General features: G+C 48.7%; 1 protein-coding gene and 1 non-coding gene across 2 annotated transcripts; both read right to left on the minus strand.

Annotated features, from left to right (window-relative positions):
- Nucleotides 1-6,618: 6,618 nt before the first annotated feature.
- Nucleotides 6,619-9,909, minus strand: RPS16 (ribosomal protein S16). The gene is made up of 5 exons (XM_060185919.1): nt 9,749-9,909; nt 9,510-9,611; nt 7,091-7,187; nt 6,907-6,954; nt 6,619-6,815 (listed from the first exon to the last, which is right to left on the minus strand). Exons 1-5 carry the CDS (start codon nt 9,794-9,796, stop codon nt 6,670-6,672), a joined length of 441 nt encoding a protein of 146 aa, XP_060041902.1. The 5' UTR covers nt 9,797-9,909; the 3' UTR covers nt 6,619-6,669.
- On the minus strand, nt 8,924-9,050 carry LOC132537369 (small nucleolar RNA SNORA3/SNORA45 family). The gene has a single exon (XR_009548811.1). It is a non-coding gene; the product is annotated as a small nucleolar RNA SNORA3/SNORA45 family (small nucleolar RNA).
- Nucleotides 9,910-17,561: the final 7,652 nt, after the last annotated feature.

A 17,561-nucleotide genomic window follows, 5' to 3' on the forward strand; every position in this document is an offset into this window, starting at 1 on the left:
CGCACACATGCGGTTCTTTACTAACAGCAGAGTTGGTCTGGGATTGGGAAAAGTCTGCCCTGCATCTGCCTGACTTTCATTGGTGAACACTCCCCACCCCCATCCTCATGAATATTCTGGTTCTTGTGCCCACCCACATGTCTGAACTGCTTTATTCCCTTTCTCAAGTTTGGGATGTCTACAGTGCCTCACTGGGCTCCTCCCTCTTAAACCCATCCCCCCAATTTTTTCAGTTGTACAGACAAAAGATCTTTTATATTAGATTCTTGCAGCCTACTCCAGGCTTTGGTATGCCCAGTAAACAATTTAGACAGTTTCTTTTGGTCATAATAGCTTCTCTTTTAAAAGTCATCTGAGGCAATGTTGATTTACAGGATTGCTGTTGTCACGGATACAGTGGCACACTGCCCCCCAAGATCGGCGTCATTGCACCTCCCTCACCTTAGCTTCTGTCTTTGAGTGTTTATCTTGTGCCATTATTGTTTTTTGTTTTTAACCCGAACACTGCTCAGCTCTAGCTTATAGTAATGTGTGTGTGTGGCGGGGTGGGGGAATTGAACCAGGGACTTTGGAGCCTTCAGCATTAGTCTCTGCATAACCACTATGCTATCTACCCCCACCCAAGCACATTATCATGGTCTTGCCTAGAATTCTCTAAGGCCTTGATGTTACTGCTGAGTTAAAGTCCTGAGATGTGGAGTCAGTGGCCCTTAGCCTGGGTTTTATTATCTATGAAACAAGGACCTGCCTTCCAGGAACAGTGCAAAGATACAGTGCCCAGCCCCTCCCTTCCCAATGGTGTCCGTCCCACTTCTGACTCATTAGGGACATTCAGATCACAGACTGCCCCACCAAGATCCAATCCCAACCTATGGAGTCAGAACCTTCAGTCAGTGCAGGAGCCTAGGAATTTTTAAGTCAGCCAATGACAGCAAAAAAAAAAAAAAAAAAGATTGGTGCTAAGTGCATGCCACAAGCATTAGTCACTTTGCGGAGACTCATTCACATTGTTTTCTTCCAACATCCCTAAAAGGTAAGAGGATGATTTTCAGTTCCCACTTTAAAGATGAGTAAACTGAGATAGATAAAAGCTGTCTAGAAGGTGGCACAGTGAATAAAGAAAGCATTGGTGTCTCAAGCATGAGGTCCTGAGTTCAATCCCCAGCAGCACATGTATCGACGTCTGGTTCTTTCTCAAATAAAATCTTTAAAAGAGAGAGGAGATAAGGAATGGGACCCGGTGTTGGCACACTTGGAGTGCACATGTAACAGTATTGACCTTCTCCCTTCTCGTGCTGCATCCCGTGAGTACCCATTCATTGAGGAAACTGACGATCCTTCCTAGCCGACTGAATCCACATGGATCCCAGTCACTTTCAAAGCCAGCAACAAGCAGCTCCTGACAGCTTTGCTGTTGACTGGCTACGGAAGAAGGGCAAACGCTAGAAGAAGTGCACAAGGACCCAGGTTTGAACTCCTAGTCCCCCTCTATGGGGGAAAGCTTTATGAGTGTTGCAGGTGTCTCTCATCCTCTCTGTCTGTCCCTACCCTCTTGATTTCAGACTGTCTCTATTCAATAAAATATAGCTAAAAAGAAAAAAAAGACAAGGAACTTGACTAGTCTGGGACGGAAGGGGGATGGGAAGTAGTGGGAGTAGATATAATGGTTATGCACAGTCTCATGCCTGAGGATACAACATCCCAGGTTCAATCCTGCATCACCATAAACCAGAGCTGAGGAGTGTTCTGATTAAAAAAAAAAAAAAAAGAGGGAGGGAGGGAACCAGGTGGTGGCGCACCTGGTTAAACACACATTACAGAGCGCAAGGACCTGGGTTCAAGCCCCTGGGGAAACCTTCACGAGTGGTGAAGCAGGGCTACAGGTGTCTCTCTGTCTCTCTCCCTCTCAATTTCTGTCTCTATCCAATAATAATAAATAAAATTAAAAAAAAAGAAAGAAGGGGGAGTCAGGCAGTAGTGTAGCGGGTTAAGCACATGTGGCACAAAGCACAAAGACCAGCAGTTTGAGCCCCCAGCTCCCCACCTGCAGGGAAATTGCTTCAGAAGTGGTGAAGCAGGTCTGCAGGTGTCTCTCTTTCTCTCCCCCTCTCTGTCTTCCCCTCCTCTCTCCATTTCTCTCTGTCCTATCCAACAATATCAATAACTACAACAATAAAACAACCAGGGCAACAAAAGGGAATAAATATTTAAAAGGGGAGGCAGGTGGTAGCACACCTGGTTGAGCGCACATGCTACAATGTGCAAGGACCCAAGTTCAAGCCCCTGGTCCCCAACTGCAAGAGGAAAGCTTTGAAAGTGGTGAAGCAGGACTATAGGTGTCTCTCTTCCTCTCTATCTCCCCTCCCCCTCCCCTGTTGATTTCTGGCTGTCTCTATCAAATAAAAGATTTTTAAAAATAAAGTTGGGGCAGGTGGTGGCACACCTGGTTGAACACTCGTGTTGCAATACTCAAGGACACAGGTTCAAGCTCCCGGTCCTCACCTGTAAGGGGAAAGCTTTGTGAGTGGTAAAGCAGGATTGAAGGTGTCTTTCTGTTTCTTTCCCTCTCTGTCTCTCCTTTCCACTTGATTTCTGTCTCTATCCAACAAATAAATAAAGATAATAAAAAAAAAAAATTTAAGTAAGTTGGGTTAAGGGGGGGGGCAGAGTTGAGGCTGGAATCCACAGTAACATACATGCTCAATCAGGTGCATCACCACCCACCCCCTTTTTATTCTAAACAAGCACACTGCTCAGGTCTGGTTTATAGTGATGCTGGGGGTTGAACTTGGGAGCTCAGAGACTCAGGCATGAAAGTCATTTTACAGAACTGCTACACTACCTCCTTAGTCGCATTTATTTACTTATTTATTTTGAAGTAAAAGGGAATATCAGAGGTGGGTACTAAAGCCTTGAACTGCAGTCCCTGAGTAGTTGGTAGCTTGAACCTCTATGGTGGGAACCACCTGAACCCTATTCAGTTATTTATTGAATGCTTACCACGCCCTGCACCCAGCCCCCGATTAAGTGGACCTCTGACTAGAATGGCCCCACTCACTGCTGCCTCCCCAGGGTCAGAAATGAGGCAGGCCTCCCCTCCTCCACTCCCAGCTGCACATTCCCAGCCTCCCCCAGCCTGACATTCCCAGCTGAAGGAAAGTTCCCAGCCCGGCCTGGGCTCCCAGCGGCGCCGGAATTCCTGGTATTTGAGGAGGCGGCAGCAGGGAGGGAGAAGGAGGTTGTCTTGCTTCAAGGCCTGGGGCGGGGAAAGAGGTAAGCCCCCCACCCCCTCCAGATGCGTCCCAGCTGTGTCTCTGGGTAGGAGCCAGAAGACCCAACAGAAGGGTCTTTGGATACTGGAAAAACCACGGGCGGCAAGCCGGACTTAGCCCCTCCCCTGGGCCACTGCTCTGGTTCTCAGTTCCCGCTAAGGCCCCAATTCTTGCCCATTCCCTGCCTCCAGCTCAGACGCATGCCAGATGTAAGTTCTGTGTTCTCTCTCCCTCTCTAAAACTCAGAGCCTCATACATGAGGTGTGCACTGTCCCACTGACTTTAGCTCTGGCTGGCCAAGTCATTTTCTTTTGAGCTAGAGCCAACTCAGGTTCACCAAGGGCAAGGCTGTGTCTTATACCAGATGGGAGGTGCAGTGGCACCAAGGTGCTCTGATGTCTCTCCCTCTTGCTGAATGAAACAGAACCGCCCAGGAGCAGTGAAATCACACTCTAGCTTTACTTTAAAAAGTAACGGGGGCGGAGGGAGCGTGCCTAAGCAGCAAAATGGCCCACCTGGATAGTTTCCATGCTTTGCCAGGAGGGCACCGTGCCTAAGCAGCAAAATGGCCCACCTGGATAGTTTCCATGCTTTGCCAGGAGGACACCGTCCAGGTTCAAGCCCGGCCCCCATCATGCTAGAGGGAGCTTTGGTGATTTTTTTCACCCTAGGGGGAGGGGGAAGTACCATGTGGAGCAGCACATTTTCATGCACGAGGACCCCAGTTCAAACCCTGGCTCCCCACCCACAGGGGAAAATTCATGAGTGGTGAAGCCAGTGGGTATCTCTCCCTATCTCCCCACCCCCAAATTCTCTCTATCCTATCAAATAAGTTACTCGGGTGGAGTAAAACATCTTTGAAAACAAAATAGATGGGGCCTACTACTATCCTTGGGAACACTGCTGCCCCCCTTGGGACATTTAGATTTAATGCTAGCTAACCCCCTTAAGCCCAATTCCAATGCAAGATTTGGGTGAGATAAATTCACTTGGAAGGGTGCCTGCTTTGCTCTAAGTGACCCAGGCTCAAGCCTGGAAGCTTTGGTCAGTACTCTCTTCCTGTCTCTTATCTTTATTTTTTTTTTTTAAGATTTTAAAAAAATATTTCCTTTTTGTTGCCCTTTTTATTGCTGTTGTAGTTATGTTGTTGTTGATGTCGTTGTTGTTGGATAGGACAGAAATGGAGAGGAGGGGAAGACAGGGGGAGAGAAAGATAGACACCTGCAGACCTGCTTCACTGCCTGTGAAGCGACCCCCCTGCAGGTGGGGAGCGGGGGTGGGGGTGGGGGTGGTGGGTACTCAAACCGGGAGCCTCATGCCAGTCCTTGTGTTTTGTGTCAGGTGCACTTAACCCGCTGCGCCACTGCCTGACTCCCTTTTTTAAAAACAATTTTTAATGAGAAAGATAGAAAGAACCAAACATCACACATGTGCTGCCAGGAATTGAACTCGGGACCTCATGCTTGAGAATCCGATGCTTTATCCACTGCGCCACCTCCCTGCCTCTTATCTGCCAGTTGCCCTGCATCAGTAAAGGAGCAGAAAAGGGTGGTAGTGTGGTGCTTATGCAAATGATTTTCGTGCCTGAGACTCTAAGGTCCCAAGCTCAGCTCTCTGCACCGGAAACCAGAACTGAGCAAATAAAAAAATTTGGTCATTTGCAATTTGCCCACTAGGCCATCTGTTTCTCATCTGTTCATACTGTCACCGGCCTCAAGAGATGTAGAAATGTCCACCACCACTTGGCCAGGAACCTAGTTGCTACTGATTGACCCTGTGCTCCCATCTGCAGGAAGCACTATTTCTGAATATTCCCTACAGATCAACAGTGGTGTCCCCAGATCACCCGCCAACTATGCAGATGTTCTGTGCTCCCGAGATGGGGGGCTGGCTCACTACGTAGAGTGTACATTCCCAGTCACAGCTTTGGCGGGGGGGGGGGGGGGGGGGGGGAGGCTTCCCAAGTGGTAGAGCAGTGCTACAGGGAACTCCTCTCTCATTCCCTAAAGAAAATAAGAGGTGGGTGGTTCAGGAAGTGGCACAGTGGGTAAAGCATTGGAGTCTCAAGCATGAGGTCCCGGTTCAATCCCTGGCAGCACATGTACCAGAGTGGTAATTGAAGTCATACCCTCTACCACTTCCTTAGATCTCAATACCACCTAACACTAGACTGACACAGTTCCTGAAGGGTGCAGTGGTGGTACACACAGGACCCAGATTAAAGCCCAAGGTCCTCACCTGCAGGGGAAACCACAAGCTGTGAAGCTTTGTTGCAGGAGTTACTTTGTCTCTCCCTTATCTTTCTGTCAAGTAAAAGGAAGAAAAAAAAATGTAGATGAAATTTCCAAGATCAAGGTTGTCATTAGGTCATGCAGACACCAAGCTTGGGCAGAAAGACAGCATAATGGTTAGAGTACTTTTGGGGGGAGGTGGTGGTGTACCTGGCTGAGTGCACACACATTATATAATGTCCAAGGACCCAAATTCAACCACCTGTAGGGGCAAAGCTTTTCGAGTGAAGCAGGGCTGCAGGTGTCTCTCTTCCTATCCCTCTCAATTTGACTGTCTCTACCCAATAATAAAAAAAAAAAACTTTCATGCCCAAGGCTCTAAAGTCTTGAAGTTCAATTCCCTCAGTCAACATAAACCAGAGCTGAACAGTATTCTGGGTAAAACAAAACAAGCAAACAAAAAGTCCCTTTTCTCCATTTAGGTGTGCTTTTTTTTTTTAAACTAGAGTACTGCTCATATCTGGCTTATGGTGGTGCAGGTTTTGAACCTGGGACTTTGGAGCCTCAGGCATGAAAGTCTCTGCATAAACATTATGCTATCTACCCTCACCTAGGTGTGGCCTTTTTTTTTTTTCCTCCAGGGTTATTGCTGGGCTTGGTGCCTGCACCATGAATCCACCGCTCCTGGAGGCCATTTTTCCCCCTTTTTGTTGCCCTAGTTGTTGCAGCCTCGTTGCGGTTATTATTGCCATTGTTGACGTTGCTTTGTTGTTGGATAGGACAGAGAGAAATGGAGAGAGGAGGGGAAGACAGAGAGAGGGGAGAGAAAGATAGACCCTGCAGACCTGCTTCACCACCCGTGAAGCGACTCCCCTGCAGGTGGGGAGCCGGGGGCTTGAACCGAGATCCTTACGCCGGTCCCTGCGCTTTGCGCCACGTGCGCTTAACCCACTGCGCCACCGGTGTGGCCTTTCTTTCCACTAGTTTGACAAAAATCACAAAACCAACCCCACCAGAGCTATACCCAAACTAGATTCTACAGGACATAGTTTGTGCCATATGGATGCTATAGTTCCCATGTTACAGCATATATCTCCACACAGAAGACCACAGTGGTCCTTCAAAGCTCATTTATTATAAAGGTAAACCCCAGTCCCCACAATGGATTATCGGTAGGATTTCTGGTAGCGAGCACGGGCTCCAGGACCTCCAAACTTCTTGGATTCGCAGCGGCGGGGGTCAGCTACCAGCAGGGTCCGGTCATACTGGATGAGGATGTCTTTGATCTCCTTCTTGGAAGCCTCATCCACATCTGGGGACAGAGGGATGGGGATTCAATAACCTCTGAAGGACAAATCTCTGCCCGGATTATCCCCCACCTTCCTCAGGTAGAACCCACTCACATTTCTGGTAATAGGCCACCAGGGCTTTGGAGATGGACTGACGGATTGCTGTGGAAGACACACACATCAAATGGGGGTCTGTTGAGCTTTGTGGAAGCCCAAAACCAGGATATTATTCTTAAGCCCATGTCCCACTCCTGGAACCTGTTATAATACCTGTACAATCCCAGTTTCTAGGACTCACCATAAATCTGGGCCACATGACCACCGCCCTTTACACGGACACGAATGTCCACGCCAGCAAAGCGCTCCTTTCCCAGAAGCAGAACAGGTTCCAGGAGCTAGAGGACAGGGGAAAACAAAAGGATTTCATATCACAATTAAAAAGAAAAAAGGCACTGCACGTCCTTCAATAGGTCAGAGACTCACTGAGAGCTTATTGAACAACCCTAGACAGCATAATGGCTGAGGGTCTGGAAGGTCCCAGGTTACCCAGGGTAAATCCCTATGCACCACCATAAACCAGAGCCAAGCAACGCTCTGATAAAAACCCCACACACATCAATTGTTACTTAAGACAGACAACTTGTCTTCCCTTTCCTGGACTAAATTCTCCCATCTCCATCTCTGTGGTTCTCAGAATGCTACAATTTGGGGCCAGGCAGCACACCTGGTTGAGCACCCATGTTACAATGTCCCCACCTGCAAGATAAGTGATACGGGTGTCTCCCTACCCCCACCTTATCTACCAATAAACAAACAAGACACTTAAAATAAAAATTGCAACTCAACAACCAGGAGCAAGCATGGCTGCATTAGCTACTTTTTTTTTTTTAACCAGGATCCCAGACAATTTTGACTTGTAGTGCAGGTTATTGAATCCAAGACTTCAGTCTTTTTGCATAACCACTGTACTGCCCACCCACCCCCATCTACTCACCTGACTCTTGGTGGCACAGAAGAGCAAACCTCAAGCCCCTGCCCCACATCTCCCCTCAGAAATCTGCCCCCACCCCAACTCTGGAAAACTGGTACTGGATTCATTAATCCATCTTCACTGAACCGGGAGTTAGTGAGAACTGGGCATATTCCAACTGGGTCACTAGTACCCTCAGCACTCAACATCTGCCGCAGCCAAGTCTTCCAATAAACTGACATCAATAACGTAAGCTGTGTGGGTATGAAGGGTGGAGGATTGCGATTGTGTTATGGTTATGCAAACAGACTCTCAAGCCAGCGCTAGACAGTAGCAATCTGCTATTTTATTTTATTATTAACTTTTAAAACTTATTTTTTCTTAACCAACAGCACTGTTCAGCTCTGGCTTATGGTGGTGTGGGGGATTGAACCTGGGACTTTGGAGCCTCAGGGATGAGAGTCTGTTTGCATAACCATTATGCTATCTACCCTCAGCCCAATCTATTATATATATATGTAAAAGTTGCAACTTTATTTTTTTTTACCAGAGCACTGTTCAGCTCTGGCTTATGGTGGTGTGGGGGACTGAACCAGAGACTTCGGAGCCTCAGGCATGAAAGCCTCTTTGCGTAACCATTATGCTATTCACCCTCCGCCCTAAAAGTCACAACTTTCAATACCTACGTTAGCTAAAGGGTCTCACTACCTCCTGGAATTCTAGCTATTCGAGGCAGACATCATGTAATAGAGCTAAAAGGAGCAGCAATCACATCCTGGTGTCCTTCCCTTTTGAGACAAATATACGAAACCCTAGCAGTATGGCTACTAGACGGGCTGGGTGCTGGTGCACCTGGTTGGGCACACATGTTGCAGTGCCCAAGGGACCGGGTCCACACCTGCAGGGGGAAAGCTTTGCAAGTGGTGAAGCAGTGTTACAGGTGTCTCTCCCTCCCTCTCCCTTCTCTATCATCCACTTCCCTCTCAGTTTCTGGCTGTCTCCATGCAGTAAATAAAGAATAACGTCCTCCCAATAAAGGGAAAAAGAAACACAGAACAGGAAACTATCATCTGGAATCCCTCCCCAAGCTGAGCAGGCTTCTAAATGGTCTTGATTTTCTTTTTAATTAATTAGTTAATTTTCCTTTTTTTTGGCCTGTGCGCCTGTCCCTGGCCTGGTGACTGGCTCGGCCACGGGGCCACAGCCAGCGAATAAGGCCAGGGGCTGCTCTCCGAGGACTCCAGCACGCCGGGGCAACGCCATGCCCGGGCGAGACTCTAGCCTCGCCAATTAATTTCCTTTTTGTTGTCCGTATTGTCTTATTGTTGTTGTAATTGATGTCATTGTTGGATAGGACAGAGAGAAATGGAGAGAGGAGGGGAAGACAGAGAGGGGGAGAGAAAGACAGACACCTGCAGACCTGCTTCACCGCCTGTGAAGCGACTCCCCTGCAGGTGGGTTGCTGGGGGCTCGAACTGGGATCCTTACGTTGACTTTCTCTTAGTTTCTTCCTTCCCAGCGCACATCTCTGGTTTACGGTGGTTCGGGGGATTGAACCTCAGACGTTGTGGAGCCTCAGGCAGGAGAGTCTCTTTGCACAACCACATGCTCTCTACCCCCGCGCAGCAGCCCCAAAGTTGCACATCTTCACCCCTCCCCCGCGCCGGCTTTCCCCGCTCGCCTCCACCAGCCCGTCAGTGACAGCAGCCCCCTCGGCCTTCCAGACCCGGCCCGCAGGTGCCCGCACCTTGTACTGCAGCGTGCGCGGCTCGATCATCTCCAGAGGCCGCCCGTTCACCTTGATGAGGCCGTTGCCGCGTTTGCAGTGCGCCACGGCCGTGGCGGTCTTCTGCGGGAGGAAAGAGGGACACGGCAGGGCCACGTGAGCTGGGCCCCGACACCCCGGACCGCACCAGCCCCCCGCCTACCGCTCAGCCCCAGATCCCCCGGCTCCTCCCGACCCCTCCCCGCGGGCGCCCAACCCACCTTGCGCCCGAAGACCTGCACGGACTGAAGGGGACCCTTGGAAGGCATGGCTGCGGGCCTAGAAGAGAGATCCTCACGGCGCGGCGCCACAACCGGAAAAGGAAAGCGCAGGGCCAACCCGGCTGCTTTTCAGGGTCTGCGCAGGCGCCTTGAGGCCTACGTCGCGACAGAAAGGAGTTTTACGGCTCGCGAGGGGATCTAGGGGCGGGACTTCGGAAGGGCGACCGGAAGGCGGCTCCAGGAGCTGAGAGGGCGGGAATCTAGGCGGTGCAACGGGCGGGGCCTGAATACTGTCTATCCTCATTGGTCACGCCGGCTGTCATTAGCATCCTGACACTTTTTTTTAAATAAAGTTTATTTAGTTATTCCCTTTTGTCGCCCTTGTTTTTTTTTGTTTTTATTGTTGTAGTTGTTATTGTTGTTACTGATGTCGTCGTTGTTGGACAGGACAGAGAGAAATGGAGAGAGGAGGGGAAGACAGAGGGGGGAGAGAAAGACAGACACCTGCGGACCTGCTTCACCATCTGTGAAGCGACTGCCCTGCAGGTGGGGAGCCCTGGGGGCCTGAACCCGGATCCTTAAGCCGATCCTTGTGCTCTGCATCACGTGCGCTTAATCTGCTGCGCTACCGCCCGACCCCCCCCCCCCTTTTTTAAGTGAAAGAGATGCACTTCTTCTTCTAGCGTTTGTCCTTCTTCCGTAGCCAGTCAACTGAGAGACCAGAGCACTGTTCAACTCTGGAGAAAGAGACACCTGCAGCACTACTTCACCACTTGTGAAGTTTTTTGACACAGGTGTGGGACCAGGAGATCGAATCCAGGCCCTTGGACATTGTAACATGTGTGCCACTGCCTGGCACCCAGGACCTTAAGCTTTTAGGACCATCAGTCTAGCCACCATGTCACCTGAGTTTCTAGATTCCCCTTTCACAAAGGTATCCCCTCTCTCAAAGTATAGTGTTCCCCCAAATTCCCTTCTGAGCCTTCTTTCCCCAGTTAGTGCCTCCCCTGGGATTGTCCTCTAGAAGCCCATACTCCCTGGAAGTCCTCCTCTTTTCTCCAGCACCCCCTCGCCCCTGACATCTTTACATTCTCACCCAAATCACTTTCCTCCCTAGGTCCCACCCCCCCCACACCTTAGCACCCCTAACCTCACCTGAACAGCCTTCACAATCGGAATGCTGCTTGGTCCCTCACCCCACCCCATACTCCATTTCATCCAAGGGGTCTCTCAGGGCTGTGGGGGTGTTCATGATTGACTCAGTTTCTCCAGCAGCACCAGGTCTGGGGGACAAAGGTTCATAGAGATGTAGTGACTCATTTAGTGTCTGGAGGGTGGAGACTGGTTGAGATTAATGGGTGGGTCTGGGGCCAAAGGGAGAGTCCAGCTTCAAAAAGGGGAGGGAGGGAATGGGGCCAGGCCGAGGCAGGCAAGGAGGGAGGGAACAGAGGGCCGCACACAGCTGGTGGGAGAGAGCAAGAGAAACAGGCACACATGGAGAACAACCGAGAAGGGACTCACCGAGAAGAGGAGGAGAAAAAAAAAGCGACACCAGGTCAGTCAGAGATGGTCTCAGGGAGCAAGAGAGGCAGTGGGCAGGAAGGCTCCAAGATGTGTGAGACAGAATAGAGGGGGAGGGGCCAGGTGGCGGTCCATCTGGTTAAGTGCTCACATTACAGTACACAAGGACCCAGGTTCAAGCCCCTGGTCCCCACCTGCAGGGGGAAAGCTTCATGAGTGGTGAAGCAGGGTTGCAGGTGCCTTTCTGTCTCTCTCCCTCTCTTTCTCCCTCTCCTCTCAATTTCTCTCTGTCCTCTATCCAATAATAAATAAGTTAATTAATTAGAAAGAAATAGAGAAGATATGAATAAAACCCCAGGCAGGTAGGTGTCTTCCAAAGAGAAGATAACCAAAGTGTGAGTGGTGCTTTCTCACACACCCTACTGCCCAGTCTCTCTGATCCTGATCTTCACATCACTGCTAAATCTTTTTCTTTCTTTTCCTTTTCTTTCTTTACTTTTTAAAGATGTATCAAATATTTATTTATGAAAAAATGTTAGATAATGGGAGAGAGAGACCAGAATACTGATGATCAGCACTGGCCACTGCGGGAGATTGAACCGGTGACCTCTAGGGTCTCAGATATGCACATTGGTCCTCTAACAGGTAAAACTATCTCCCCTTGCTAAGTCTTTTTTTTTTTTTTTTTTTTTTTTTTATGAGAAAGATAGGAGGAGAAAGAACCAGACTCTGGCACATGTGCTGCTGGGGATTGAACTCGGGACCTCATGCTTTAGAGTCCAAAGCTTTATCACTGCACCACCTCCTGGCTACTCTTTTTTTTTTTTTTTAAGGTTTATTCATAGGGGTAGGGGTAGATAGCATAATGGTTGTGCAAAGAGCCTCTCATGTCTGAGGCTCCAAAGTCCCAGGTTCAATCCCCTGCACTACCATAAGCCAGAGCTGAGCAGTGCTCTGGTAAAAAAAAAAAAAAGAAAGAAAGAAAGAAAGGAAAAAGAAAAAAAGATTTATTCATAGAGAGAAAGGAGGCAGAGGAGGAGAGAAAGAGAGAGAATCAAAGCATCACTCTGGCACATGTGATAGCAGGGATTGAAAAACCTCATGCTTCAGAGTCCAACACTTTGTTCACTGTGGCACCTTCTGGGCCACACCTAGCTAAATTCTGAATCTTCCTGGGAGGTGGGGAGGAGGAGGAGACAGAGGTTTGCTGACAGGAAACTCTCTGACCTGGGCCTCTCCTTACTCTAGAGTCCTATCCCCATAATTCCTTGAATATCTGTGAATCGAGTGCTGCTGCTGGACCAGGCATTCCCCTAAGCCATGTCCCAGCTTCCAACTCTCCCTCTCTATCTCTCTCTCTTCCAGGACTGGAACCAAAGAAAAGTTGGGCTTGGGCCTGGTGCCTATGTGGGCTCTCTGGGCCATTCTCCTGCTAGTGTGGCCTTCAGGGGGCCTAGGATCCCCTCTCTGCCCAAAGGAGCCTTTCTACTTCCTCGTGGCCCTCATGAAGATGCTGGTGAGGCAGGGGGAGAGGCCTCAGACAGGTGCAGCAAGTTCCAGGGGGTGGGGGTGTGGGGATCATGTTTGAGGTAGGGTCTCTCCCTCTGCCAAGGCCTGATTTTCTACCCTTCCCTGCCCCCCCTCCAATTATAGGGAAACAAAAATTACGGCACTCTGTACACCCCAGATGACCTCTCGGTGAGTAAATCCTTCCAGTGGAAACTGGAAGTTCAAGGAGGAGTCACTGGGCTGGCACATATGCTGGGGGAGGAGGCAGTGAGGTTGGCGCACTGACTGACCAGCCCCTCACCTGGCCCTGAGTTTTGGCACGTCTCTTTGGCTCACTGCTATCTGGCTGGTGAAGAGTAACAAGCAGTGATGGTAACGCTGACGACTGCCAGCAGTTGTATGGAAACTGGGCTTATTCTGCACCAGGCACTAGGTCTAAATGTAGTAGAGACATTAGTTTGTTTACTCTTCACAGGGGCCCTATCTTGTAGACTGGGTCGCCCTGTAAAGGTATGAAGTCTGTACACTACACAAAGGATACACATCTATACAAGTAGAGGATTCATATCCTGGACAATTTTGTCAATTTCCAGCAGGTGGCAGTAAAGTACTTTATTCTAACATGGTCAGCCTTTAGATATGTTTGTAAGGAATAACCTCTTTTCTCTCCTCTCTCTCTCTATGTGTCTGTGTGTGTGTGTGTGTGTGTGTGTGTGTGTATATATGACCTAATTTACTTATTATTGGATAGAGGCAGAGAGAAATTGAGAAGGGAGGGGGAGATAAAATGGAGACAGGCAGTGGCGCACCTGGCTAAGCACTCACATTACAGTGCACAAGGACCCAGGTTCAAGTCCCTGGTCCCCACCTGCAGGGGAAAAGCTTCACGACTGGTGAAGCAGGTCTGCAGATGTCTGTCTGTCTGTCTGTCTGTCTCTCTCTGCCTCTCTCCCTCCTCTTAATTTCTCTCTGTCTCTATCAAATAATAAGTAAATAAATACATAACAGAAAGAAAGAAAAGAGGGGAGTCGGGCTGTAGTACAGCGGGCTAAGCACAGGTGGCGCAAAGCACAAAGACCGGCATAAGGATCCCGGTTCGAACCCCGGCTCCCCACCTGCAGGGGAGTCGCTTCACAGGCGGTGAAGCAGGTCTGCAGGTGTCTTTCTCTCCTCCTCTCTGTCTTCCCCTCCCTCTCTCCATTTCTCTCTGTCCTATCCAACAACAACAATAACAATAATAACTACAACAATAAAACAACAAGGGCAACAAAAGGGAATACATAAATAAATAATAAATATTAAAAAAAAAAGAAAGAAAGAAAAGAAAGAGAGACAGACAGACCCACCAGATGACTCTGTCCTCACAGGTGTGTCCTGCAGAGACGCTGGGTTGCTTCCAGCTGGAGCTGTCTGTAATTGTGTTTGAGGAGGACCCGACTGTGGTGATTGATGTGTTCCGGTTGCAACGCCTACTGGGTGCCCTGGGCTCTCGGCTGTGGGCCACTGACCAGGGCCCTTGTCCACCCTGCGAAGGACATACCCAAAGGCCTGTCCATCACTTTCTGAGCAAACTCTTGGAGCTGTTACAGAGGGCTTGTATGCGGCACCTATTTTCACCATGACCCTCACAGGCCACGGGCTCCCTGGTGCTGCAGGAAAAGCTGTGTAGAGAGTGGAGGAGGACGGTCCATTTCCAGGCCCAGCGCTCACACCTGGAGGCTTCGTCTAAGTCACAGGACCCCATCTGAAGCCCGAGGAGCCAAAAGGAAAAGAAGACTCTAACCTGTTGGAACTGGAGCTGGCCTCCCCACCTGCTCTGTTCCTCTTTCAGATATACCCAGGCATGGTTTAATGACATTTCAACAGACTGCATCAACTCCGATGTCCTAAGACACAATGCCCCACTTAGCAGTGCAGTAAGCAGCGTTCCCTAGGTCTGTGTGATTATGTTCTGTAATTTCGGCGCAAGAGCAAAAATGCTTAACGAGGCACTTGTCAGTTTCACCACTGCTGACTCCTAATTGTGCTCCTGCCTCTTTCCTCTTCCAGGAAGGGACAAGGCCTTGCACATGTGATCTCTAGCCTTGTTGTCCCCACCCCCTGAAGGCAGAGAGTACCTTGTGGGTCACAGTCCTGGCTGTGAATATTTATTTACCACCTGGAGAAATTTCAAGATGGCCTGGCCCAAGGATAGAGTACTGGCCTCAGGTGGAAGGCACCAATTTCAGGTGTATATTTCCCTTCTCTTGATCTCTGTCTTTTTTATTTTTGCCTCCAGGGTTATTGCTGGGGCTTGGTGCCTGCACTACGAATCCACCACACCTGGTGGCCATTTTTTCCCATTTTATTGGATAGAAGAGAGAGAAATTGAGAGAGGAGGGTGGAGATAATGAGGGGGAGAGAAAGACAGACACCTGCAGACCTGCTTCACTACTTGTGAAGAGCCCTCCCTCCACAGGTAGGGAGCGAGGGGCTCAAACCTGGATCCTTGCTTGGGTCCTAGTGCTTTATACTATTTGCATTTAATCAGGTGTGGCTGGCCCGGCCTCTATATTTCTCTTTCCTTTTGTTCTTTTTTCTCCCTCCCTCTTTGCTTCCCTCCTTCCCTCTCTTTTCTTACTCCTCTTTCTCCTTCTTCATCAAGGCTATTCTGGGGGGGGGGGGTTCGTGCCTGAATGATTCTTACCACAGGTGGGGGATTTTTTCCCCCAGAACACTGCTCATCTCTGGTTTAAGGTGGTGCTAGGGATTAAACCTGGGGCCTCAGAGCCTCAATCATGAAAAAAATCTTTTACATAACCACTATGCTATCTCTCCAGTCCTGGGTGGACACCACCCCCTCCCAGTTAAAGGGTGAAACATAGAATAGGAAAGACACTATGGCCCTGTTCTGTTTGTGAAGCTTCCTTTTTGCATGGTGCTCCTATGTAATGGCTGGTGCTCAAACCTGGGTCCCTGCACATGTAAAGTGTGAGCTTTACTGGGTGAGTTATCTCCTAGTTCCTCAAGTGTCTATCACAGTGCATTTTTGTTCATCTTGTTTTTTCTTTCCCTACATCACTGCTGAGTTCTGGCTTGTGGTGGTTCCTGGGACCTCAGAGCCTCACCATGAAAGCCTTTTGCATAACCATTATGCTATTTCCCTGGCCCCATTTCCATGAGTTCTTCTTTTTCTTCTTCTTTTTTTTCTTGGTAGGATTTTGCTCCTATGGGATTCTAGTACTTCTGAGACTCCTTCCTTCCTATTATTATTTTTTTTTTAAATTACAGAAACAAAGGGTGAAAGACACTGAGAGAATAGGAAGTATTACAGCACCACTCCACCTCTTATGAAGCCTTCCCTTTGCATGTTCCCATGTGATGGCTGGGGGCTTGAACATGCATCCTTACATATGGTAAAGTGTGCACTCTATTCTGTCCTACAATTCAATGAGTTCTGACAAGTGTGTATGTTTTTCCTTTCTTTTATTCTTTCTTTTCTCTCTCTCTCTTTCTTTTTCTTCCCAGAGCACTACTCAGCTCTAGTTTATCGTCACACTGGGGATTCAAGCTGGGATCTCACAGCCTTAGGCTTGGAGGCCTTTTGCATAACCACTGTGTTATCTGTGTAGATTAGTTTTTGCTTCCTCTAGTGTTTCATGTGACTTGAACCATACTGGGTATATAAGAGCATCAGTTTATTTCACTTACCAAACTGTTGTGGAGAGTCATTCATGTATTAGTTTGCTAGTTACATTATATGGATCCACTGCAACTTGTCTGTCCATTTTCCTGGTGGAACTTGGATTGTTTTCAGTATACGGATATCCTGCATATCTATAGTATTTCCCCTTCACCTCCTTATGTGCTGCCAGGGCTAAAACCTGGGTCCTTTCGCACTGCAACGTGTGTACTTTCAACCAGATATGCCAGCACCCAGCCCCACCATTTATTCTTTTCTTTCTTTTTTTCTTCTTCTTCTTCTTTTTTTTTTTTTTTACCAGAGCACTGCTCAGCTCTAGCTTATGGCGGTGTGGGGGACTGAACCTGAACCTGGGACTTGAGACCCTCAGACATGAAAGTCTCTTTGCATAACCGTTATGCTATACCCCCACCCTCATTTATTCTTTTCTATTGTTATAATTTGTCTGTTGAAATTTCCTATCTTTTTATGCATTACGAGCATTTTTCCCTTTTAATTATTATATTTTATTGGGGGAGTTAGTGGCTTACAGTACAATTGTTGTCATATGGTTTAGTTTCTCATCTTGCCATGACAGGTGGCTGCAAAACATTCTCAGGATGCGTGGTGGTGCAACTGGTTGAGTGCACATGTTACCTTGCACAAGGTTTAAGCCCCGCCCCCACTTGCAGGGGCAAAAGTTTTGCAAGTGGTGAAGCAGTGCTACAGATGTCTGTCTCTCCCTTTCTCTCTTTCTCTCTCTCTCCCTCCCCTCTCCATTTCTGGTTGTCTTTACCCAATAAATATAGATAAAAAATTAAAACATTCTCACCCCCAACTTGGGTCCTTTTCTACCATCATGCATCAGGACCACCACTCTCTCGCCACTACCGTCCCCCCAGCCTTTCCTTGACACCCTCCCCCCACCCCACCCCCACCCCGCGCGCCCCCGTCTTTTGTTTTGGTGCAATATTCTTTGAATCAGTTTGAGAGCCGTAAAGGTAAGGATCTTTTAGGTCTCTGGAACTTGAGCAGGTGTCTTGAGCATGTCATTTTCCAGTTTAAGACTTTCTGAGCCCCCACCCCGTGCCTGCAAAATGGGGTTATACTTCCTAGAAATGC

The sequence above is a fragment of the Erinaceus europaeus genome, chromosome 2 (assembly GCF_950295315.1).
Source record: "Erinaceus europaeus chromosome 2, mEriEur2.1, whole genome shotgun sequence".
Lineage (NCBI taxonomy): Eukaryota > Metazoa > Chordata > Mammalia > Eulipotyphla > Erinaceidae > Erinaceus > Erinaceus europaeus.